The 23,169-nt window shown below is 42.7% G+C and overlaps 3 protein-coding genes and 1 non-coding gene across 6 annotated transcripts in view; 3 read left to right on the top strand and 1 right to left on the bottom strand.

Annotated features, from left to right (window-relative positions):
* Positions 1 to 7,459, bottom strand: part of XPOT (exportin for tRNA) — a 28,706-nt gene extending 21,247 nt beyond the window's left edge. The window contains exons 1-3 of one of the 2 annotated variants that reach the window (XM_085044246.1): positions 7,333 to 7,459; positions 2,811 to 2,943; positions 956 to 1,038 (exon numbers count right to left, since the gene is read on the bottom strand). In XM_085044246.1, the coding sequence (XP_084900372.1) occupies positions 956 to 1,038; positions 2,811 to 2,870 (143 nt within the window). In that variant the 5' untranslated portion in view covers positions 2,871 to 2,943; positions 7,333 to 7,459. Of the gene's footprint in view, positions 1 to 955; positions 1,039 to 2,810; positions 2,944 to 6,350; positions 6,478 to 7,332 lie in introns of those variants that run through there. The other variant, XM_085044237.1, reaches the window with a different exon arrangement.
* Positions 7,460 to 7,603: 144 nt separating this feature from the next.
* Positions 7,604 to 11,166, top strand: RPL18A (ribosomal protein L18a). Its single transcript, XM_085044272.1, has 5 exons — positions 7,604 to 7,704; positions 8,097 to 8,276; positions 8,877 to 9,006; positions 10,483 to 10,592; positions 11,017 to 11,166. Exons 1-5 carry the CDS (start codon positions 7,687 to 7,689, stop codon positions 11,107 to 11,109), a joined length of 531 nt encoding a protein of 176 aa, XP_084900398.1. The 5' UTR covers positions 7,604 to 7,686; the 3' UTR covers positions 11,110 to 11,166.
* Positions 9,618 to 9,749, top strand: LOC146443413 (small nucleolar RNA SNORA68). The gene has a single exon (XR_014849398.1). It is a non-coding gene; the product is annotated as a small nucleolar RNA SNORA68 (small nucleolar RNA).
* A 1,384-nt stretch (positions 11,167 to 12,550) lies between the features above and the next one.
* Positions 12,551 to 22,431, top strand: KICS2 (KICSTOR subunit 2). Of its 2 annotated transcripts, XM_085044223.1 has the most exons (4): positions 12,551 to 12,854; positions 14,882 to 14,955; positions 15,034 to 15,170; positions 19,719 to 22,431. In XM_085044223.1, exons 1-4 carry the CDS (start codon positions 12,620 to 12,622, stop codon positions 20,533 to 20,535), a joined length of 1,263 nt encoding a protein of 420 aa, XP_084900349.1. In that variant the 5' UTR covers positions 12,551 to 12,619; the 3' UTR covers positions 20,536 to 22,431. The 2 variants fall into 2 exon arrangements, with proteins under 2 accessions (XP_084900349.1, XP_084900345.1); XM_085044219.1 differs by having other exon boundaries at positions 14,882 to 15,170.
* Positions 22,432 to 23,169: the final 738 nt, after the last annotated feature.

Below are 23,169 nucleotides of genomic sequence, written 5' to 3'. Positions count from 1 at the left end.
AGTTGTTACTTCAAAGCAAAAATGACAAATACTTGAGTTAATCTGGTAGAAATGAGCAACTGTTAAACTAATATTTATGTTTGATATTAGTAATTTTTTCTACAGCCACCTATTTGTTATGGTTTGAGTTCAGTATTGAACAAACAAAACTACAACACCTATTGTATCCTGCCCTTATAAAAATTTATCAGGCTTCAATAGTATGTTTGAGGCCCACCACTACACTAAGAGCAAGTGGTACACTACATCTTCAAAATCAAAGGTAAAGACAGATTCAAGTATAGATTAAGAACAGACAGTCCACAATATCTGTCATCTACACCCCTTTTTCTTCTTGTTATCTAAAACTTGCAACAATCATGATGTATTTTTCTAAAGATTATAATTTCTAACCTTACGTGGCTTTAATTACTGCACATTCTGCTGGAGTCAGTAGTTTTGATAAATCATTTACAAAGAAGCATTCACTATAAATTACTGCTGTTATTCAGGAGACATGCACCCCTCAATTTCCTTCCAAACTGAATTATTCTGTGTAACAGTGACAACTTAGTATTTTTTATGTAAGTACACAATTATGTCCAAAAATAGTGGTAATTACACACTCTTTGCACCTTGAAAAACGGAATGGCCTACTCCATAGAACAGGGGCAAGGAACTACTTATGAGATTACTGCATATAAGGTCTGTAGTCTCACAGTGGGCAATTTTCAGCTCTTTTTTTCCTCCTAGATTTCAAAAAGCAGCAGTCTTTAGGCTACTAGATTAATATGGAGTTTAATTTATCCATTGTTCTTCCTTGAAAGGCATTATACAGAGGCCATGGATCAACTATGATACTAAAAATAGTATGAAGACCATATTAACTTTCAACAATTTAGTTTGCCTATTATGCTGCACAGCTAAATCAGACCCACACATACAACTCATGAAAATAAGAAATTAGTTACATTACCTGTATATACTCTGAGCTAATGCTTCTGCACAGACTTGCCAAGCATCCTGAGATATCTTGAGCTGCTCAAAGTAGGCTAGTGCCTGCAAAGATCAAGGTAAGTTTCATTTAAAAAAGAATAAAGCCCACAGCAAGACATCTCATTCACACTGGCCCTCACATTTAAACAGCTCTCCGTCAAAAAAACCAACATTATTTGGATACATTCAAGTGGCTCTCTAATCACCTTAACACTGAGTAGGCTTTTTTCAATTGCTAATATCATAGGTATCCATTTCCACTTCATATTCAATACAAAGATTTTGGTTACTTGAATACAGAAGTCACAGAATCAGAAGTGTTGAGGTTAGATGGAACCTCCAGAGAAACAGCTGACTAGAGCAGCTTGCTCAGAGCTTTTCCATTTAGGTGGTAGCTCACATCCAAGTTAGAATTCTTTCCACAAATTCTAAAGAGGTGGTGATTTAGATTTTTCACTGAAAACTACTCACTATTTTTGTTGCACCACTTGGCCTATATTCAACACCCCAAGCTCAAGACACGTTAAAACACTGACCACCTGGACAACTGTCAGTTTAGGAATTTTCTACAGAAATCGAAAGAACCTCCACCAAATTCTAGGTAATTAAGTTGCTTATCAGGACTTCCAAACAGCTTTTGACAACAGTAAATTTGATTTAATTGCTTTAAGACCCAGTGTGGTCTGTAATACACAACAGTAAAGCAAGTTTTGAAGCAGAGATTAGATTAACACTATTTCAATTCTATGAATGCATGTATTTCAAGGGGGAGGTTAGGCTGTTGGATATTTTTAAGGGTTGCTTTTTGAATTAGTTCATAAAGGTTTCCATTCACCAGTCACGTCCTAAAGTAATTATTCAGAAATAAGTTCTAAAATAAGAATTCATTTCCTGTAGTTAGTACTAACGATTTTCTTGTACTTAATAGTTTTACTAGAACTGGTTTGATACTTCCCTTATGTTACATCTTACATGTCAGTGGAAAAGGTAAGTCCCCTTCTGCTATATTTCAAAACTGGGCAGACTGCATAGTTAAAAGGTCAATAAATCTAAAAGCTTCCAATTTTAGTGATATTCTATTAACAGATCACAAAAGATTACCTATATCTCTCCTTTTAAAAAGGACAAGTATCCAGGACCAACACATTTAACAGGCTGCTTAGCAAATCAAACCACATTTGTAACTGTCTTAAACATTCCAAGATTTGTTTTATGAACACGAACCCATGGTATTAACTTCTAGCAAAATCTTTCTGTAATGAGGATGTTATCTTGTAGACAGTTAAATCAACATGATAATCACTAAGCAGAGATAATGACTCAATAAATACTTATATAAATACTAATGCCTTTTCATAGGAGCATCTCTTATGCAGTAAATGTTATCCACATACCATGACTGCTTTCTTAACCTACTTTACAATAGCTAACTAAAGCTAGGTAATCCATTAAAATTATAGTTTAAAAAACACATCTAAGAATCAAAAGGCCAATTTCAAGCAAATTGTTTTCTGTGGCAGATTTTCATTCTATGAGAACCTGTGTAAGGAGCTGAGCAACAAGCAAAAGGAATTCACAAAAACTTGAACAGTCTGAGTCCAGAAAAATAAATTCTACACATGTTAAGTGCAACTAAATTGAAGTGTAACAGGATTGATAATACATGACCCTCAGCTTACGTATTTGCAACATGACTTTGTTTTGCACTTGCCACCACAAACCCTAAGCAGCGGCTCACAAAAATAAACCACCAACCCCCCCCAGCCCATAAAAACGTGATATTTTTGCACTGCAATACCACCTCCAGTTATCAGAGAGAGGAGGAAGTTACATACTCTTTGTCTGAAGTCTGCATCAGCATTTGGGTTTAGCCCTAAAAGGGCTTGTTCATCCATCTCTATTGCTATAATTGTTGTTTCCTGCTCCTAACTGCTTTGCCACTTCTTCTAGAGGGGAAAATACGATCATCTGCAAATAGAGAAAGAAATTTTATTTGCTCAGCAGAACAAGAGTAATTAAAACCAGGACAGCAACAATCATACAAGTTGGCCCACAAACCTCAAACAATGTACTCCAACTAAACACGAATGCACGTACTTCCTATATAGATACCGGAATTCTAAGTCCTTTAATCAACTTTTCACAGTACTATATTTCTTATTGAATAAGAAAATTTTTAGGTCTTCATATATTTCAGTTCTCTTGAAAAGAGAGCTTAGTTAACAGAAAGATGGCATTATGTATAGTATTCAATTGAAAGGTTTAAATTCAAATTTCAAGCATGCAGAAGTTTCAGCAAGATATGACATAAGCATAAATTTACTCCATAAATTATATACTGCTGGTTTTTTTCCCCACCACAAACTTAACTGCAAAAAAAAAAAAAAAAATCTCAACTCCAATATAGGTAAAATGCTTCATAAGCCCACTTTTGAAGTATTTCCCATGGTGGGGACAAAGTCATTGGGAGGTCTTTCTTCTGAAGCAAGTGTATACAAGTGCCTCAGAAATTAACCACAAAATACACCATACTGAGCTGTTAACAAGTTTTCTGATCCTACTGATGGGTGCTGATTTACTAGCAATGATTTTTATTTAGAAAATTCAGTGTAAAATTAACAAGTGAGCTAGACAAATGTTCTAAAGATGGCTTGCCTCTATAGGCTGCTCTGCAATGCTCTAGTAAAACACAAAATTAAAAAAAACCCAAACTTTGTCAAATACTAGGATGCTGTTAAATAACAAGACGGGACAAAAATTCATCTGTCTTTCAGATCTCTGCCCTGCCTCCCCCACCCCAAGGTAACATAGTTAATTAGGCCTGAAATCAGGCCTTGTTACGTAAGTATGTAGGAGGCTGGGGAAAGGAAGAGACAAGAGGAAGAGATGAAATACAAAGGAGCTGTGGTTTGAAGCTGCCTACATACCCACAGGTAGAACTTCTAATTTCTCAGTATTGCATCTCTCAGGCACACTACTGTTCACCCTCCCCCATGGGAAGAAAGGTGACACAGTGAAAAGTGACAGCAAGCAGAACTGAAAAGGAGAGCCCAAAATTCAACGTGGTAACAGACTTTTATAGAAAACTCAAGACAGAATATCCCATGCCGAAGTGCATAATGAAAAGCAATTTAGTTAGTAAAACTGAGTTCATACAAAAAAAATTTGCAGGTTTCGGCAGTATAGAAACCAGAAAGTCTGGAACAAAGCGATGACTCGTGGCAAGAGAAGCCTCACAGGCTGCCTTAGTCACAGAGTGATTCCCCCCAGGGGCAGAATCTTTAGGGATTAAACTTGCTGTGCTTCTCCCTCTGCATAGCCAGCCCCCAGTCTGTTTTCCCCATAATCAACATCCAGAAGAGCCAGATTAAAAAAAAGGTAAAATTATGGTTTTTAATAGCATCTTTTCATTAAGGTCTGGGCCAGAGTTACACAACTATTTAATATACAGGGGTGCTTTTTTTTTGCATATTTACCAGCTGGTATCAGTACATTACTATCTTTTGGGCAGATGATTTATACCTGGGTGACAAATTTTGCCATTAAAAATAACGTGACTCAAACATGTATTCTCTTCACTTGTTATTGCTAACAGCAATGCCAATAAGTTCTACAAATTTTATAAATGCCTCATGAGTCTACTTAAAATTTCAACTTCTACCACATAGCCTTTTCTCAGTTTCATCTTGACCAGCCAACTCTAAAAGACAATTAATGAGATAAAATATTTGAATAAGCCTCTTGAGAAAGCTAATAAATAGCTTTTCATGCCTCCTGGTTTTACTTAAGGAAGTAGCTCTTCTACCATGAATCTTTTTAACCAGCCAGTTACACTTCAAAAGCAAAACTAAACTGTGATTTCAACAGTACTAATAATTCACAAAATCCATTGCCAAATACACTTAGTGTGTCATTAAAGCGAGTTGTTTATAAAAAATAACTGATAACTTTAATAGTTAATATGCAGCCATACAGAAAGTATTGTCATATTTACTTAAGAGATTATTTTTTTGTTAAGCAGTACACCATGGGTGGCAAACTCATCTTACAATAACTAGGAGGATGCAGTTCCTTACCAGCTAAGTCATACAGGTATGTCTCATCAGAATAGTTTACTCCCTTTCCCATACTAAATACTTAAAAATGCATTTGATAGTAGAGGTTGTTTTCATAGTGGAAAGGAGAAAAAAAAAAAAAAAAAGACAGCCCACTTCAAGTGGTGAAGACTGCCCAATTAACAATAACACGTGGTCAAAATGCGTAACTTTGGTCCAAATATACCCCATTAATGAAAGCATCCAGAGCATTTTAACTACAGATGCTAACCACGGGAACAATCAGCAATTAAACTTCATTTGCAGCAGTCATTTTAAGTATTTACAAGATTGTGAGAGCACGGGGGGCCAGTGGCATGCCTCATTTGAATTTCCTCAAATTTTCTCTCTAAAAAAACAAAGACAGTCCTTTTTGCGGTTTTGCTTGCTGCAAACCTTGGGCATATTTACAGACTCTTCGGGCTCTAGACCCTTTACACTGACCTAACCCGCGGTTAACGCAAACAGCTGTGTAACTATTGCTACTTCGACAACTTTTCGACTGGACTAGAAAAGTTTCTTTCTGGAAGTGACATTAGGTCTTAGTTTCGGGTCCAATCTTAGCGGCAGGAATTCCCCATACGGAGTGAGGCCTCCTCACCCCCGCCCCAGACTCGGTCGGAGCCCTGTCTGCTGTGGCTGGGAAGAGCCAACACGGCTCCGCGGCGCAGCCGGGGCGGGCGCTCGGCAATTCGCAGCCCCCCGCGTCCAGCTCCGCGGCGCAGCCGCCGGGTTCTGCTTAAACCCCTCCAGCGCCGTCCGGGGCCGCTGGGATCGACCTGGCGCTGCCACCCGCGGCGGGGAACCACCGCTCCGACCACGCCGGGACCAGCGGAATATGGAGGTGCGGGGAGGTCCCTCCCTCCCCTCACGCTGTCGTCCTACGATTTCTTCCTGCCCCCACCGGAACCACAGCGGATGGAAAGCCACCGAGGCGGCAGCTCCCGCAGACAGAACGGCACCGCAGACTACAACGTGTATTAGCAGAGAAAAACACAGATATTTTTCGCGGCTCCCGCAGGGCGGCACCGGCGGGGCCCGGCCAGCTGCGGCCCCCGCTGACCCCCAGCAGCGGGGCCAGGCGGACGCGGAGGTGGCGGTGCCTCCCCCCGTCTGCGGAGCCTTTCGGTTGCTGGGGAGGCGGTGCCGGGCTGAGGAAACCGGCCGGGGGACTCGCGGGAGCCCGCGGGCGCCGCCAGCTCAGCCCACACTGCCCCTTCCCCCCCGGGCTGAGTCACCCGCGCCGCGTGTCGCGTCCTGCCCGCGCCCCCCCGCCGGTACCTTCCCGGTCAGTGCTCCATCGCCGCCCGCTGCCGCCCACCCCCGCGGCCCCGCAGCCGCCACGAGCACAGGGAGCGGGCCGGGCCGCGCCGCCACGGCAGGCGGCGGGAGGAGGAGGAGAAGGAGGAGGTGGAGAAGGAGGAGGAGGCGAGGAGAAGCAGGACCGCCCCTCTCCGCCAAGCCGGCCGGCCGCAGGGCCCGCCGGGATGTGCCTCGGCCACGGCAGCCTGGGAGCCGTAGTCTAGCCCCCCGCCTCGCTACTGCGGGTACCGCTGTAAAACCGACCGCAGTGGCGGAATAAACTGGAACTGTCCCGGCCCGCCCAGAACTGCCTCCAGCATCTGCAAATCGTGCTGTGTCAACGGCGGCGGGGCGGGGCCGCCGGTGCGAGCTCCGCAGTAGCGACCGGAGGGACCAGCTCGGGGACGCGCACAGGGCAGGGCCCGGGCTGGCGTGGGCTTGTCCGCGAGGAGCGATCCAGCTGTGTGTGCACATGTGGCACTGGGCTCCCGCGGACAGGGCTCTGCGACGCAGCGCCGTGCACGGGGCTTGGTCTCATCGCACCCCCGCGTGGCCGTGGGGCCGTGGGGCCAGACTTAAAACCGACCTAAACGCGAACAACTGCGTTACAAACCCGTCCCAGCCGTGCTGCTGTAACAGTATCTGTCAAGGCAAAACCCACTCCTGTGTTGTGACTACAGGAACGCAGCTCTCACAAACGCGAGGCGCCCAAAGCTCGAGAGACGCTCGTCGTGGCAGCAGAGCCGCTGTCCGCTCACGGTGTACCAGGGAGCGAGCGCCCGGCGGGACCAGCCGCCAAACAGAGGGAGCCCAGAGAACAGAGTACGTGCGGGGGACCCGTAGGGGCAACCTCGCGGTAGCCAGGGACCTCGCTTTCCGAGGGGACGATGGGCGAGAGAGGTTCCCCCAGTTGCCCTCCTCTCCCCGCTACCGCCCCGAGGGGGGGGTACGGTGCCTCCACCTGGAGTCTCCCTGCCACGTCTTCCGCGCCAACACCAGCAGGGCCGGCAGGAGACAGACTGACGCACAGACAGGTCTCCTTTTATCGGGACCATGCAGGCCCGCGGCCCCCGCGATAGGACGAGGGAGCCGAGCTGCCTGCAGGGCACGGGGCAGGATGGGCACCGGCCGGGCCAGGCCACGCGGCGCCGCCAGCCCGGAAGCCAGGCCCGCGCGCGGAGACTGACAGCTGCGGCCTCCAATCGCGCTCTGCTTGCAGCCAATCGCCGCGGGGGCGGGGCCGGGTGACTGCCGTGAGGCGGCGGCGCACGCGGCCCTCTCTTTCCTTTCCTGCGGGCCGCGGCGGAGGAGCGCCATGAAGGCGTCGGGCACCGTGAGTACGGGCAGGGGCGCGGCGGGCGCGGCCGGGGCCCGGACCGGGGCCGAGGTGGACCGTCGGGAGGGCGGCGGCGGTGGGTTGCAGCGCTCGAGAGCGGTCCGTGCGTGCCCGATCGGCGCTGCCTGGCCTGTGAGGCGCCGAGCGACCAACATGGCGGAGGCGCAGCTCCCGCCAGGTGCAGGCCCAGATCGGCGGGCGGCACCACGGGGAGATCGGCCCGCCCGGCGCAAGGGGCTCCCTCTGCTTCTGGATTGAGCTCCTCTCGCCACGCTTTTCCTTCGTGGAGCTGCGGATCCTGCTGCGGTTTCGGCGCGGGGGGGACGGGCGGGGCAGTGGCTCCGCGGCTCACTCATTCTGCGGGCCGCCTGTCTTTCGTATCCTTCCAGCTGCGAGAGTACAAGGTAGTCGGGCGGTGCCTGCCCACGCCGAAATGCACGACCCCTCCTCTGTACCGTATGCGGATCTTCGCTCCGAATCACGTCGTCGCCAAGTCCCGGTTCTGGTACTTCGTTTCTCAGCTGAAGAAGATGAAGAAGTCTTCTGGAGAGATTGTGTATTGTGGCCAGGTGAAGGATTAAAAACGTAAAAACGTGGGAGGTTCTTACAGAATTCCAGCAAGCGTATGTGTATGTGGAAGGAGTTTATACGGATTGCGGTTATTGTATGTGATGTAGAAATTCATCTTTCAGTTTTTGTGAAAAAGAGTGACAAGTCAGTTTCTAAAAGTACTGGTATATGTCATGTAAACTAAATAGAATCTTACTAGCACTTTAAAATTATGAACCATGTCACTACTCAGCGTTGCTCTCTAGTTTTTAGACTTGCTTCATTGTGTGATAAACATTTTAAGAAGCATCTGGGCATTCATAACCCTGGGAAAGTGGATGTTTTTATGCTTACAGTCCTCTACCTTGATGCTTCAAGAACACTCTTTAGAGCTGAAATCTTGTATTTTTCTTTCAATTACTAAAGCTCTCCACTCTGAATTACCAAGACAAATCCAGCTATGTTGGTAAGGAAAAAGAGAGCAAAGAATTGTTTTTTGACAGTAAGAGTTATAACAGTGGTTTTGTTAGAGCTCTGAAATATTTATTCTTGAAATTGTAAAAGGGTACATAAAAATTGTACATTGTCTCTAACTACTTCAGTGTTTTTGTGTAATTCAGGTGTATGAGAAGTCCCCTCTGCGGGTAAAAAATTTTGGTATTTGGTTGCGCTATGATTCCCGTAGTGGAACCCACAACATGTACAGGGAGTACAGAGATTTGACCACCGCTGGTGCTGTCACTCAGTGCTGTAAGTATATGTAACTGTTTGAAGTATGAAATGCTAGGATCAATATATGAGCCGAAGAATAAATCTCAAACTAGGCCTAAAAAATGCTTACTTAATCCATGGTACAATAACTGAAACACAGGAAGAATAAAGAAGGGGGTTGCCAGATATCCACAGATGCTTTTGTATGATACATGTGGTATCTTATTTGTTACCTCTCTTTATGCAGTTTCTCTGACTGGAAAATAGTCCCACTTCATTTCAGTGTGGCTTTATACATTTCTAGTAATGAGTTCTGCTGTACAACCTGAGAATTTATTGACTTTTTAGGTGCTGTATATATTTGCTGCACTGTGTTGTTTTAAGATAATTGAATGTATCTTCCCAAGTCTTGTAAAGAGAATCCTTCAGAGATAATGTGGAACATACTAGCATCTATCTTCTAGAGAGCAAGTAAAAAGGAAAAATCACAGGGAAGAAAACCTATTGTTACTCCAGATCTCATTGCCTCATTTCAGGGAGAATTAATGGTTGTCTTGACTTCAGTTTGTTTCGTGAAGTACCTGAGGGACAGACCATTTGTATAGCTGATGCTGTTGATATTTGACTCCAGAGTGTTATGAGCACTACATATTGCACATAAAAACCCAAAGAATATTGTTCTTAATAACGATATTCTTGTCATGTGTGCAAATATTAAATGTATCTTGTCGCCTTTCAAAAGCTGAAGTGCTGTTGAAAGTGAAATTGAAGGTTCTACATTATCGTATGAGTGTCCCTGTTAATTAACACACTGCAGGATTACATAAGAGCTGGGAACCGTATTTTTCAGTATACAGTGTCTGATAATTTTATGTTTAACATTGGTTGTGACAGGTGAGTTTTTAGTAGGTGTATTAGATCTTCATGGGAAACGCAGTAGTATTTCAACAGGGATACCTTGTGGAGCTGGCTATGGACATGATTTCATGTAGCCCAAGTACAGATGGCTTCCTCCCATTCTGAAAGCTGATTATGTGGGATGAACTTCAATTCATGGTTCTATTGCTGGTCAGTTTCAAGAAAAAGTAAAGATATCTTCAGGGCCTACCTTTACTTGCACCTTCATTTTGGAAGGGAAATAGTTTTGAAGTTCATGTTCTTTCCAGTAATGTTTCAGTGTTGATTCTGAATCACGGGATTTTTTTCTCTTGCAAGAGATTAAATAATCCTAGGTATATTACTTGTGTTTGTGGATACTTTCTTGAAATTGGACAAGAAGAGTAAGATGGCACTTCCTGTGGAAGAGCTTAGGTACAACTTTGAGGGAGAATTTGCTGCTGCTTTTTGGTTTTGTCATATTTGTGCCATTACTTTACATATTAGAAACCGTGATTTTAATTAGAGTTGATGAGAAATTTTAAAAGTTGTAGATGTGACTATGAACATTTCTTAAAAGAAAGACTGTAAGATTCTTGAACTGAAAATGTCAAAGTTTAATGAGTTCTCTTGTTACAGACCGTGATATGGGAGCCCGTCATCGTGCCCGTGCTCACTCTATTCAGATCATGAAGGTTGAGGAAATTGCTGCCAGCAAGTGCCGCAGACCAGCAGTGAAGCAGTTCCATGTAAGTGAGCCAACACTGCAGTGGCTGGTGGGTCATGGTCTAACGTTGGACTGGAAGAGGGGATCTCTCTTGTGTGGTGTGGTACAGGTTTGCTTTGCAGCCAGAAATAGAGTGGGAACCAAACCTGGGTGCATATGTTTATGATTAAGGTATATTACGATCAAGGCTTCTCCTGCTAGAGGTATTTGGAATAAAGTCAGAGTAAAGCAAATACGTTATGGTGCAGAAAACGTGTCTAACTGGCATTACCCTGAAAATAAGAGTGCAAAATTAAGGTATTTGTTAAGTCCTATGAAGTTTATCTAATTTGTGGATGCATTAACTTTTTTAAGTTAGTCATTGAATACAGCTTGGCTGTTTATTGTGAACCATTTTCTGTTGTTCATCTAATACTTTAATTAACATAGAAACATTTTTCTTGCAGGATTCTAAAATCAAGTTCCCGCTGCCACACAGAGTTCTGCGTCGCCAGCACAAGCCACGTTTCACTACCAAGAGACCAAATACTTTCTATTAAATACATAAACATGTTGTCAACTCTGTGTTGCAATAAAGGTCTTATTGGAACCTTTGACTCTGTTGTCTTTTGGAGACAGTGTCCTTTTTATCTAGGTGTCCCCCTTCCTACTCTTATTTTCTGTAAACCATTGGCAGCCTACTATTTACAGCTATGATTGCCTTGGACAGGTGAGTTTTTCAGGTGCTGACTTAAATTACCAAAATAACCCATCAATAAATGAAAATTTAATGACCAACTTTCCAGGTCAGAGAAGTCTGTTGTCAAGCAGCTGTAAAATCCTACATCTATTTTGTCTCTTCAGCACACTGAGTGTATAGTTGAATTTAGGAACAAGGCAGCTTCTGATGCATGCAGAACTGAGACTTGACAGCTGTAAAAGTAAAGACCTCATAATTTCCATTGAGCTGATTCAAATTTTAAGCATTTAGAGCCAAAAGTTTAGTTGTAACTTTTCAGGGTTGTTACACACCACTCTGAATAAGCTCAAGTATGCATATAGATGTGCCTATGCCTAGAAAAGTGATAAAGGGTTTGGCAGATTTATCCTTTTTTTAGACCAATGAATGAAACTGTTGACAATTTTTATATCCAGATGCAAATCCTTAGGCTACTTTGTTTACAGTATAATGCCACAATAAGAAGCTTGCAGATACTGTAGTTGAGGTTTATTTAAAAGGCTGCTTCACACATAAAGCTGGTACTTACATCTGGTGCCCATTTTCAGTGATGGTGTCTCCTGAACAAGAGGCAGCTTGCTACCTAAATTAGTCTATGGGTTATACCAGTGTTAAAAAGCTGATGCTGTGTTTTGTCCAGATACCAGCTTAAAAACAGTTGCAGGTGCTGTTAGAGTGCAGGGAAATACTGTGCAGAGAGGAAATGAAATGTGCTCATTCTGGGGCGGCTGGATAGCTGTCACTCAAGCTGGAGGGGAGCTGTCAGTGCAAGGGCAGGTAGTTCTGAGCCACGGGGGAGCTCCCTTTCCATGGCCTGGCCCCGTGGCTCAGCTCTGCTCTTCACTGCCTTCACGGAGAATCAATTCAGGTAGCTCTTCTGTCTGAAACATGAACTGAAGAAAATGGGATTAATATGGGCAATCTACAATCTCCCAGTTGCAAGGGAGGGAGAAACTATAAACCCAACGTAGCTGTTGGGTCCCGTGGGAGTCAAAGAGGTCCTCATAAGGGCCTGAGAAAGACCTTGGCGTTTATAACTTTTAACGAAACGAACAGTTTAGCAGGAAAGCGGGTTTCAGCTTGAAGCTGCCAGCATGGAACGCAGCACGGCAGGGCGGAGGCGCGCAGCCCACGGACGCGCACCGCCGGGCAGACCCGAGCCCCGCGCTGCCGGCCTGCCGCTGCCCGCCCGCCGCCAGCGCCAGCCCCGGCCGCTCACGTGACCCCGGGCCGGCCGCGCCCCGCCCCGCCCCGCCCGTCACGTGCTCCCTCGCGCGGGCGGGCGGGCGCCGGACCCGGAAGTGGCGGCCGCTGCGGAGGCGCCGGGCGGGATGGGGGAGTCGATCCCGCTGGGAGCGCCGGTGCCGGTGGAGCAGGCCGTGCTGGAGACCTTCTTCTCCCACCTGGGCATCTTCTCCTACGACAAGGCCAAGGACAATGTGGAGAAGGAGCGGGAAGCCAACAAGAGCGCGGGGTCCAGCTGGCTGGCGCTGCTGGCCGGGCTGGCGCACCTGGCGGCGGCCGAGAAGGCCTATCACAGCATGACCTTCCTGGGACAGAAGCTAGGTACCGCTCCGGGGAGGGACGGAGGGACCGGCTCTCCCGGCCGGGGGCCTGCCCGCGCTGGGCTCCGCGGGTGCGGAGCGGGCGGCTGAGAGGTCACCTGTCAGCCGGTGTTCGCACGGCGCCGCGTACCCGAGGAGCCTGGGCGCTCCGCCCCGGCGGGTGCGTGCGGGTGCGCCTGAAAGACGAGTGCTGCCTTAGGAATTGTCCGCGGGCCCGCTGAGCAATCGGCTGTGCCCTGAGCGCTGCCCTTAAAGAATGAACGAGAGGACAGGTGGCACAATGGCTGTTGTGCCAGTCGATGTATCTCTTCATTGCCGGCAGGGTACTTACCCCTCCTTGCCAAGATTTAGCCAGAGGTGTTTCCGTGTTGAGATGCGCTGGCTGAGATATAGGGAAAGATGAGCTTACTGGGGTGACCAAAGTGTTAAAGCTTTTCCACCTTATGAGGTGTATATGTGTAAGTGTTCAGGGCTGGAGATAGCATCCTAGAAGTTGTTGCCCATGCAGGTACTGCAGGATCTTGGGAAGCTTTGGCCGCGATGTCAGCTGCTGCTTGTTTTGTCAGTACGTGAATAGAAAAATCCCAAACTGGCACAGGATGAGCTTCCATGGTTACCCTCTGGGCAAAGCTGCTTATTTTCTTTTTGAACTGCAGATGGGCATGGAAAATGGATCAAAGGATATGAGTCTGATGTGTAACGCATTAAACCCTCAAGAAAATTCTGCTTTCTTACTTAAATGGTGATTTGGAACTATTTCATAAGAAGATCTTTACAGACAAAAGTTTGTCTATCAGGCTGACTTTAAAGAGTGAATTTGGTGCTTGCAGAAAGGATAAAGGTGACAACAGAAGGGACAAAGTTTTGTTTATTTACTTCATGAAGAACTGCAATAGATGATTCTTCCTCCTGCCTACGTCTAGGGGGCTATTCATGTCTTACAATGGAAGCTGCTTCAATATGGTTGCCAATTCTCTAACTTTCTACCTCAAATTTCAATGGTCACCTTTGAAAATTGAACGTGTAAAAGGAATGTGGAAAGAGCTATCCACCATTATAAAATTTATAAGCAGTTTCAAAGTGGAACCTAAATTTGGAATCTTTAAAAGATTCAGACTCAATCCCCGTGGTCTTTACTCTGCTGCCGCTGTTCAGTGCCAGAATGGCACATTAGGCCTTCTGTAAATAGAAGTGATGGAATAAGGCTAGTGCATTAGTACAGTCTTTTGGTGAGGTCAAAGTTAAATATCTTTTACTTTGACCCTTTACTTCTGTTTTCTTTTCTTTTTAAAATTCCTCATAGTGTTGAACAGGTAGAAAGGAGCACAGATGACTTCTTGTCTTCCCTCCTACCCTCCAAGTTTTAGTTATGGATTAATCTGCACTGTGGTCTCATTGGGATAGTGTGTGATTGTTTTCCCTTTGATTTCTGGTTTATATTGAGATTGTATAGGGAGTAGAAACATTTGATTTGTACACACAGATGTCACATGGTTCCCATTTAAAGGTTACTTCATGTATTTGAGTACTTCATGATTGAAGAGGGATTGTTAAGGGAATTCTCTGGAAAAGATCTAGAGTTATTAATAGGAGTGGAGGCTATTAAAATTTGATCAGTCAAATCATGGTGACTTAATTCTTCTGATTTCCATAGATAACAGTATTTCCAGGTCCTGTATCATAGTAGAAAATTTAACTGAACCCTGGGTTTCTTAAAAGTCACGTCATAACTGAGGCAGCTGTGAGGGAGTTGTTGTTTTGCAGCAGCCATTGGCTGCTGAGACATGAAGTGGGCCAAGTGTAGCTTGCATGAAATTACATAAAGTGTTTCTGAGCATATGCTCTGTAATTCAGTTACTTGCAGAGTACTGATTTGCTTCTTTGTTAAAAGAAATACTGTAATTAAACAACACTTACAAACAGCTAGATATATAACCACAAGTAGAAGGTTATATAGAATTTTCCAGTATTGCTGTCTATCTTTGCTGTCCCTGGATTTTGGTAATACCTCCATATTTATCTGAACAGGTGGTCAGTCATTCTTCAGCCGAAAGGACTCCATCCGAACCATCTACACATCTCTGCATAATGAGCTGAAGAAGGTGGTGGCGACGGGTCACAATGCACTAGGAGGAACAGCTCCTCACTTGGAAGAGCTGCTTTCTCACCTGTCTGAACAGCTCTGTTTTTTTGTTCAGGCTCGGATGGAAATTGCTGACTTCTATGAAAAAATGTACACGCTCAGCACCCAAAAGTTCATTAACTCTGAGGAACTGGTAAACATTTTGGAATCCATCTTAAAGAAATACAGTTCAAGGTCAGTGCTTCTTTGCTGGCAGTATGTACTCAGACACATGATCTGTAATACCTGATGTTGAAGTTCAAAGCAAGCCTAAAAACTCTGCTGTCCTTTGACTGCTGAGCTGCACAGTCCCATTACAAATTCATGTGTGAAGTCTGTGTTGGTCAGCAGCATCAGATGCATGAAGTTTCTTCAAAAGAGGAAAAGTAACAAAGGGAAAAGTGGTTCTGCTCTTGGTGTACTAGGAGCCCTCCTGCCTTAATTAATTCTCAGCATGTTCATTTTCAGCAGAGAGGAAGAGTGATTTTCCTTTTGTAAGATGCAAGGCTTCTCGAGCTTTTTCTTTGTCAGGGAAGAGGAAACAAGCCTTAATTCCATGTGGACTTCAGTAAAAGTAACATAAATAAAGCAAATACTTGTGTGACAATTTTACTTTGTAGACTAGAATATATATCTTCTTAGTTCTAAAAGCTACGCCACAAATATCTTGCCTACCTGGGAGGACTTTATGGTGCTCTGTTACCACTTCTCTTGAGGGGTCTTGGAGCCAGTGGAAGGAGCATCTCTGAGCCTTTGGTCCCTGCCGAAATGGTTTGTTGAAGTTAAGATTTAATAGTTCCTGTTACAAAAATCCTGGGATGTTTCTAAATGAGGGTGGGATAGGTATTTCACATCGAACTTATGTGCCTTGAAAGTGATGGCAGTTTAAAAGAGAATTTTTGAATACTTGTCAACATTCCAATGCTTGTCACTCAAATTCTACCTCTTGTTTTCACACCAGAAAAGGTAGCCATTGTAGGAAGTTCACTGCCAGACATGGTTGAGTTTTTTAAAATCTTTGTTACTGAAATAGTGTCTAAGAAGACTCCTGGGGAGAATATTCATAGGTCTTACTTTTTCCAGTTATGATTTTTAAAGTGTTCTCCTAGGAAAAATCAAAATAATTCCATGCTGCATTCTGATATTCTATATTGAAGCATGGCAGCTGATTGCCTTATTTTTTTAGGGATAACTTTTGCAAATTGCTATGTAATTTTGCAATTTGAAAATCATATAGTCTGTGCATATAGTCTTGCATATAGTCTGTATGATCTTACTAGTAATGTTTTGTAATTCTTGGCTTGTGAACACTTAAAATATCAAGGCTGTTAGTCCAATAAAAACCTGAAACTTAGGTATATTTTCCTTGGTGTGATAAACATTAAGGAGTTAAGGGAAGTAAGTTTAGGGGTTTGGGTTTTTTTGTTGTTGGCGGGTTTTTTGTTTGTTTGTTTTTTGAAAAGTTGATTTCTGTTGCACACGAACCATTGCCATCTGTTCTGAGCATGTGCTGAATCAACAGCACTGTTAAAAATCTGAAAATCATAACTTGTACTTTGATGAAGTGATTGGAGACTATATGTGCGTGCAAAATGTTTTACTGTGCTATTTAAATAGATTTCAGTGATACATTTGTACTTCTAAGGCATTATATGTTATATAATATATTTATATAATATATATTATATAACTATATATATTATACCATCTTTAAAACAGTAAGTAGTGTCTCCCTGGGAAAAATACTGATGATCTTGCTTTAGATTAGCAAGCAGTCTTTAAGATGGAGACAGTCTAAGATGCTGTTAGAGCTAATTCAGTAGCTGCAGTGTGCTCCTCCCCAGTGATGTACGGAAGATTTCTGCAGAGAATAGGTTTAAAGATATATTCCTTTAGTCCTTCCTTTTAGTTTCTTCATATCTCAGATCACTTTCTGGGGTGTGTTATGTTGAGATGTACTGGCTGCAAGGCATTTTTGCTTTACAGGTGAAAGATCAAATAAACTCATCCTTACCCAGCCTCTCTCCTCTGTCAGTATATTCCTCACTTGTAGTTGAGGATGTGTGCCATTATTTCAGCCAGCTGTGCTAAGGCTGGACAGGATGTGTGTTTTTTAGATAGGTAGGTTCTGGCCTTGGTTTCTTTCCTTTTTGTGTGAATATAGCTGGTCAGATAATGCAGAGGAAATACCTGCTTGCTGATAAAGGAGCAGCAGAATTTACTGTTAACAAGACATGTTGTTTGTATCTGAAATATCATTAATTCTTGAACAATTTAAAGGTGTTGTGTTACTATTTTTTAACTACTTATTGCTGAATTGTACATGGCCAATACTAGACATTTTCCTTTTCAATATTTCTCTAGAAAACATCTGGAGAGGTAACTTTCCCTGAAATTTGTAACTAATGGTTTGAGTGGGATCTTAAATAATTAAAGCAGCATCAGAAGCAGGATCCTTTAAAAGCTTAGTATAAAATGAATAAGTAACTAGAACACCTGTTTTGATGTAACTATTTTAAAGTGTTTAATGTTTTTTATCTAGTCAGCATTGTGTAATATGCACATGAATGTGTGATCTGTGGAAGGAAATGAAAATGTGGCTTCTTTACAGTCTGCAAAACAAAACTACCATCCCTCTGGTTTTAGGAATGGTTAGGGGGGAAAAGTCAAACTTCCAGTGTGTTCTTAAGTTTTTCACACTCTGGCTTATGAAATATTGTAAAAACTTGTCTGTTTTAGATGATACCGAGCTCAATTGAATGCTTCTATGTTATAAAACTCAATTGCAGCAGGTATAGTTAGTACGTAACTTGTCAGTTTGCTCTGCAACCATATCAAGCTTCTCTGCTGTTGCTGAGGTGAGTCTTTTTGGATTAAAGCAGTTTAGCAAATCCTGCTGGACAGTGAAACATTAAGGAAGCCATGAAGCAAAGTAGAAGTGGGAGGCTGTACATCAGAATGGTAATCCAGGAGTCTTTGACAGTGCTGCCTTAGTATGGATTTTTAAATTGCTTTTGAGATTGAAGAATAACTTGCCTGGGCTGACTGCAACTGTGTTTAAACTACTGTGCTGTGTGTCACTTGATGGGACTGTCTGCAACAAATAATGTTGTATAGTGCTTTTTTGTATCCTCTTAAAATACTCAGCAACAAAACTGTTTTCCTGGTGAATACCAAAATCATTGGAGATATTTAATATTGACTGTTAGAAATTATTTTTTGTTGACTCTTGTTTGTTCAAAGAAATGTAAATATGCTCTGGACTTGTCAGCCCGCCAAAGTGGCCAGTAAACACTGTATCTCAACACTGTATCTCTGCTACAGCAGGTCGACTTCAAGGTTGCTGACATGTCCTGTGTGCAGAAGGTGCCTGGTCACCCAGCCAGGCCTGTTTACACAATGTTGTGCATCAGCTGCTTTATAATATTAATAATTCCATTTTCTTCAAATAAATTTGGACTTGTGTCTTAATAACAGATCCTTTCAGGATACAAATTGTGGCTTCCAAAAAAAAAGAGATGCTTACAGATAGTGATAAAATTGTCAGACATTTTTCACAAGCCGAAGAGTTAATGTTTTGACAAGAACTTGAGGGAAAGTAAAAAAAAAAACTGGTGAAGGGAGAGGGGATGAAAAGCCTGAAATTTTCATCCTCTCTTCTGGTCCACAATAAAATGGAGTGTTTTGGTTTTGAACCAACTATTCCCAAAGCAGGTTATATTTATTGTGTCCTGGAAGCTGATGAGAATAATGACATTGCTTTAGTTTTGTCTGAAGATGGGCTGTTAAAAGTTGGAAAAATTCTGTATAAACTATTGTTTTAAACCAGTAATAAGACCCAAGGTATTTTTCTGAAGGGAGAGTATAAATCTGTCTTTAGTTAAATGGAAACCTCATGAGGTCTTGTCTTTGAACTTTTCATTGTTCTTTGTTAGATACCTCTTTGAGAGTCCTAAATGCCAATGAGGGAATACATTACTAAAAAGGCCACTTCCATATTTGTTGAAGGCTCGTTCTTTCTGAAGTTACATATTTTACATTACAGTTCTTCACTATTTCAATTAAGTATGTTATTATTGTTGATGGTATAAATTTGCAAGAAATTTGAGTATAATGGGCATAGAGGTAGACTGCATCTGTATTATTTTTTCTAAACATCAGGAAAAAAGTGAGAAGAAGAAAGAGTTAATTATGGTTCCAGTGACTAATTTTTCATGACAATTTCACTGTGACTTACTGAAAAAAAACAAAACCCCAAAACCAAGCTCAGCTTGGCTTTCTCATAGCTTCCCTTTGTGAACAACAGATTTACAACATAATTCCTTTGATTTAACTTAATGACTTACTGCTATTTCAGAACAGTCAAGACACATATTACTGCCAGAAGAGATTTAAATTGGAACAAGATCACCTGAATTTAAAAAGAAATGGCATTGTAGTAGTTCATATTAAGATAAACAGTGATCGTTCTTGAATGATGAAATATAACTCCCTTACTTTGATAGAGAAGTAAATGTCTGGCACGTTTTTTTTTTTGTCAGATGTGAAGTGCTGTTTGTTCATGAAAATATTTACCCTAATTATGTAAAATGAACTGTTCTCTAAATTAACAATATTATTTTTGTTTACACTTCACTCTGCTTTGATGTTTGATCTTTTGTCTGTTAACTTGCAAATACTATCTGATTATTTCACCGTTGTGTACAGCAGTTCTCATGTCTTGACTAATGTTATGTTTTCTAGATTTCATCATCCAATCCTCAGTCCTCTTGAAAGCAGTTTCCAGCTGGAGGTAGATGTGCTTGCACACCTCTTAAAGGCTCAGGCTCAGATCTCAGAGTGGAAGTTCCTTCCATCCCTGGTCAACTTGCACAGTGCTCACACAAAGCTACAGACTTGGGGCCAAATTTTTGAGAAACAGCGGGAGACCAAGAAGCACCTGTTTGGAGGGCAGTCTCAGAAGGCTGTGCAACCTCCCCACCTCTTTCTCTGGCTGATGAAGCTCAAAAACATTCTCCTTGCCAAGTTTAGCTTTTACTTTCATGAGGCCCTTAGTCGACAGACGACAGCATCTGAAATGAAAACTTTGACTGCTAAAACAAATCCTGATTACTTTGGGAAAATTTCCAGCTTCATCCGGAAGTATGATGCTGTCAATGTTTCCTTAATTTTTGACAATCGTGGATCAGAGAGTTTTCAGGGACATGGTTATCATCATCCCCATTCATACAGGGAAGCCCCCAAAGGAGTGGATCAGTATCCTGCAGTGGTGTCTTTGCCCAGTGACAGGCCTGTTATGCACTGGCCCAATGTGATCATGATTATGACTGATAGAACCTCTGACCTCAACAGTCTGGAGAAGGTTGTTCACTTCTACGATGACAAAGTCCAAAGCACCTACTTTCTGACTCGCCCTGAACCTCACTTTACCATTGTAGTTATTTTTGAGTCCAAGAAGTCAGAAAGGGACTATCATTTCATTTCATTTCTCAATGAAATTTCACATTCCCTTAAGAACTCCAAAGCTTTCGCAAGCTTGAAGCCTGGATCCAAAGGGTGAAATACAAACTACCTACAAGTTGTCAAGGCAGTATGCCAGCCTTGAGGGAGCTGTAGCTTTCAAAGTTACATAAATTTGTGATTCTCAGAGTCTAATTGAAAAGGAAACATTTTTTTAAGTGTTATAAGTTCCTTTTTTTTTTAAGCTAATAAACTTGAAGAAAAGTATTTTTGGGCAGTACTCAGTGGGGCAACTTAACTGTGGGGTGCTAAAGGGCCACTGTGGGATTTTTTGGTGTGGTTTTCAAATTTCAGTATGATTTATTTTTTCAGTCCACAATTTTGTTGCCTGTATCAGAAAGGAATATATGCACTTTATCTTAGTCTGGTCATTGACTGTCTTCTACAGAGTTTATTGAAAATGGGGGGAAGATGGAAGATATTATCTTTTGAGAAAACTGCATTGCCTGACAGGAATGATTTATGGGAACAAAACTGATGCAAGGGAATATTAAAAAAAGTGAACCTGCAAAGACACATTTTAAATAAAAATATGAGAATCAGAAAAGGCACTATGGTTACTTACAATTTAATTTTCAAATGGTTTATATTGATAATTGAGTTCTCTGACACTCTCTGTTAAGCACTGGTATCTGTTCTAAAGGTCCTGTGTCATAAAGCTTGGTCATTGCTCCAGGACTTGGGCTGGAGCAAGAAAAGCTGCAGCATGGCCTGAAAGGGCATAATTCTCTGGAATGCTGTGACAGAGTGGGTCCAGTCTTGGCTCAGACTAACTGGAGGAGACAAGCTGAACTTGAGCAGGTGTTCTGGAAGAAGCAGCTCCATGGAAAAAGCACTGAGGCTCTTTTCAAAGTGTGCTTGTGTCTGGCTAACAAAATAATAATAAAAAAAAGTCAGTAGGAAATGCCCTTTCTAAATGACTTATTGTCTAATTTGCTGTTAGTGTCAACCTATATTTGTTTTCAGGTTTTTATAACTATTTTTTCTCTCTGTTCAGTTTTAAATAATTTCATAATTAAGCCAAAACACTTTGGGGATTTGGACTTAAATATATAGCCTATGCAGTATGTTTACCTCATTCTTTCACCACTTTTAGGCTGCAGGGTTAGAAAAAGTATGTTTTCTAGTTACCCTGAAAGTGCTTTAATTTGGAAATCAGGGTTTCCAAATACAATAAGGAGGTCAATTTGGCTGTACCTCTAGCCTTACATTGCAGGATTCTTCTGACTGTTAGCTATGCAGTTGTGCACGCACTTTCACGGGGGTTCAGGAGAACTGGTGTATATACAGGTGTAGTAAAGTAAGGTCTTTAGTTGACACTGTGTAATTTATAACATCATCAGGTTTGTTTTAAAAGGGAGTTTAAGTCAAAATGTTGGGTTCTGTTAAGACTGAACTGCAAGAGATACCTTTGCAAGCGTGTCTTTTAATGGTTCCCTTTCTCTCCCACAAAAGGTTATGGTAACTTGTCTTGCCTCTCTGCAAATGCTGATTTTTTACAATCATAAAAGCACGTTCTGTTGTTGAAATACAACTCTGACTTTCCACTTTGTGCCAAATGAAACCTTCCATGTTTCGCTCTAATTATGTGTTTGTCTGTTGTGAATATCTGTGCTACTGCCTTTCACCTGAAGTCTTGGTCTGACTGCAGCTCAGTCTGCTCTTTGCCATTGGAAAATAACAGGAGTTGCAAGTACACCAGCAGCTGGAGGTCACCTGTTTTTAGTAAGTGTTACCCTTTGCAGCTTGAATTGCATTTTAACAGGACAAAGTTGCAAATGATGGTGTTGAGAGAGTTTGTATGCTTCCCTCTGTGGGGCAGTGACCTTGTAATAACATGTCATTTTGACTTCCTCAGCCTGACTAACATAAAAGAAACACTGTCACCAGAATTGATTCCTGGTCTTCAGCAGAGTAAATAAAGTGTTGTACAAAACCTGTCTGCCTGTACAGTATTTCCCTATCATAGTATCTGTGGGAAAGCAGAGAGAAAACCGAATGAAGAAACTGTGGTACAGACACATTCTTGTTTATTTCTGAGTTGAAAGGGAGAAGTTGGAAGAGGTGAAAGGGACATCTGCTGCCCTTTGGAGAAGACCAGCAGCTTTTACCAGTTGCTGAAATGGCAAGAGGCTGTTCCCAGTGGTTTTCATGGGGAGAGGAAAAGGAGGTGACTTTTCAGCAGACCTGGTGGCTCACGTCACACTCCTGCCATTGTTCTTGGCAAATGGTGTCTCGGAAGGGAAGGGATTCTGAGTGATGTTTCTGTGCAGAAGAAAGTGGTTTGGTGCAGTTTTTTCTTCAGAGGACCTTGGGGAAGCGATCACAGGAGCCTTGTGACTCATGGGTAAGAATTTCTGAATATTTCAGTTAATGAAGAACAAAACAAAGCCATAACCATTACCCTCATGGTGTGGGAAGGGAGGGAATGGGAGAGATTTGCAGGCAAACAGTAGAGGGAATTGGGTGCTGGAGAAAGTTGTGGGGCTGTCTCAATTTCAGAGTCCTGTCACTGAGGCTCTCCTTGTAAGATCTCAGCCTTAATATAACATGGGGAGTAAAAAACTCAGGCCATAGGAAGTGGCTTGGATGAAGACAGGTGAGAGGTTACATACAATGAATATGAAATAGTTTTGTAGAGTTGAGGTGTGCTGTGACCAAAAATGAAGTGTGG

Source organism: Lichenostomus cassidix, chromosome 1Aa (assembly GCF_008360975.1).
Source record: "Lichenostomus cassidix isolate B80296 chromosome 1Aa, HeHo_3.0, whole genome shotgun sequence".
Classification (NCBI taxonomy): Eukaryota; Metazoa; Chordata; class Aves; order Passeriformes; family Meliphagidae; genus Lichenostomus; species Lichenostomus cassidix.
Note: the sequence above shows the minus strand (reverse complement) of the source record. Positions and strands in the feature narration are given on the sequence as shown.

Bases quoted from the DNA above. Each gene is read 5' to 3' on its own strand.
- RPL18A (XM_085044272.1), top strand. The intron at 8,277-8,876 runs GTGAAGGATTAA...TGTGTAATTCAG, and splicing joins AGATTGTGTATTGTGGCCAG to GTGTATGAGAAGTCCCCTCT. The intron at 10,593-11,016 runs GTAAGTGAGCCA...TTTTTCTTGCAG, and splicing joins CAGCAGTGAAGCAGTTCCAT to GATTCTAAAATCAAGTTCCC.
- KICS2 (XM_085044219.1), top strand. From the start codon at position 12,620: ATGGGGGAGTCGATCCCGCTGGGAGCGCCGGTGCCGGTGGAGCAGGCC. The intron at 12,855-14,881 runs GTACCGCTCCGG...TTATCTGAACAG, and splicing joins CTTCCTGGGACAGAAGCTAG to GTGGTCAGTCATTCTTCAGC. The intron at 15,171-19,718 runs GTCAGTGCTTCT...TATGTTTTCTAG, and splicing joins TTAAAGAAATACAGTTCAAG to ATTTCATCATCCAATCCTCA.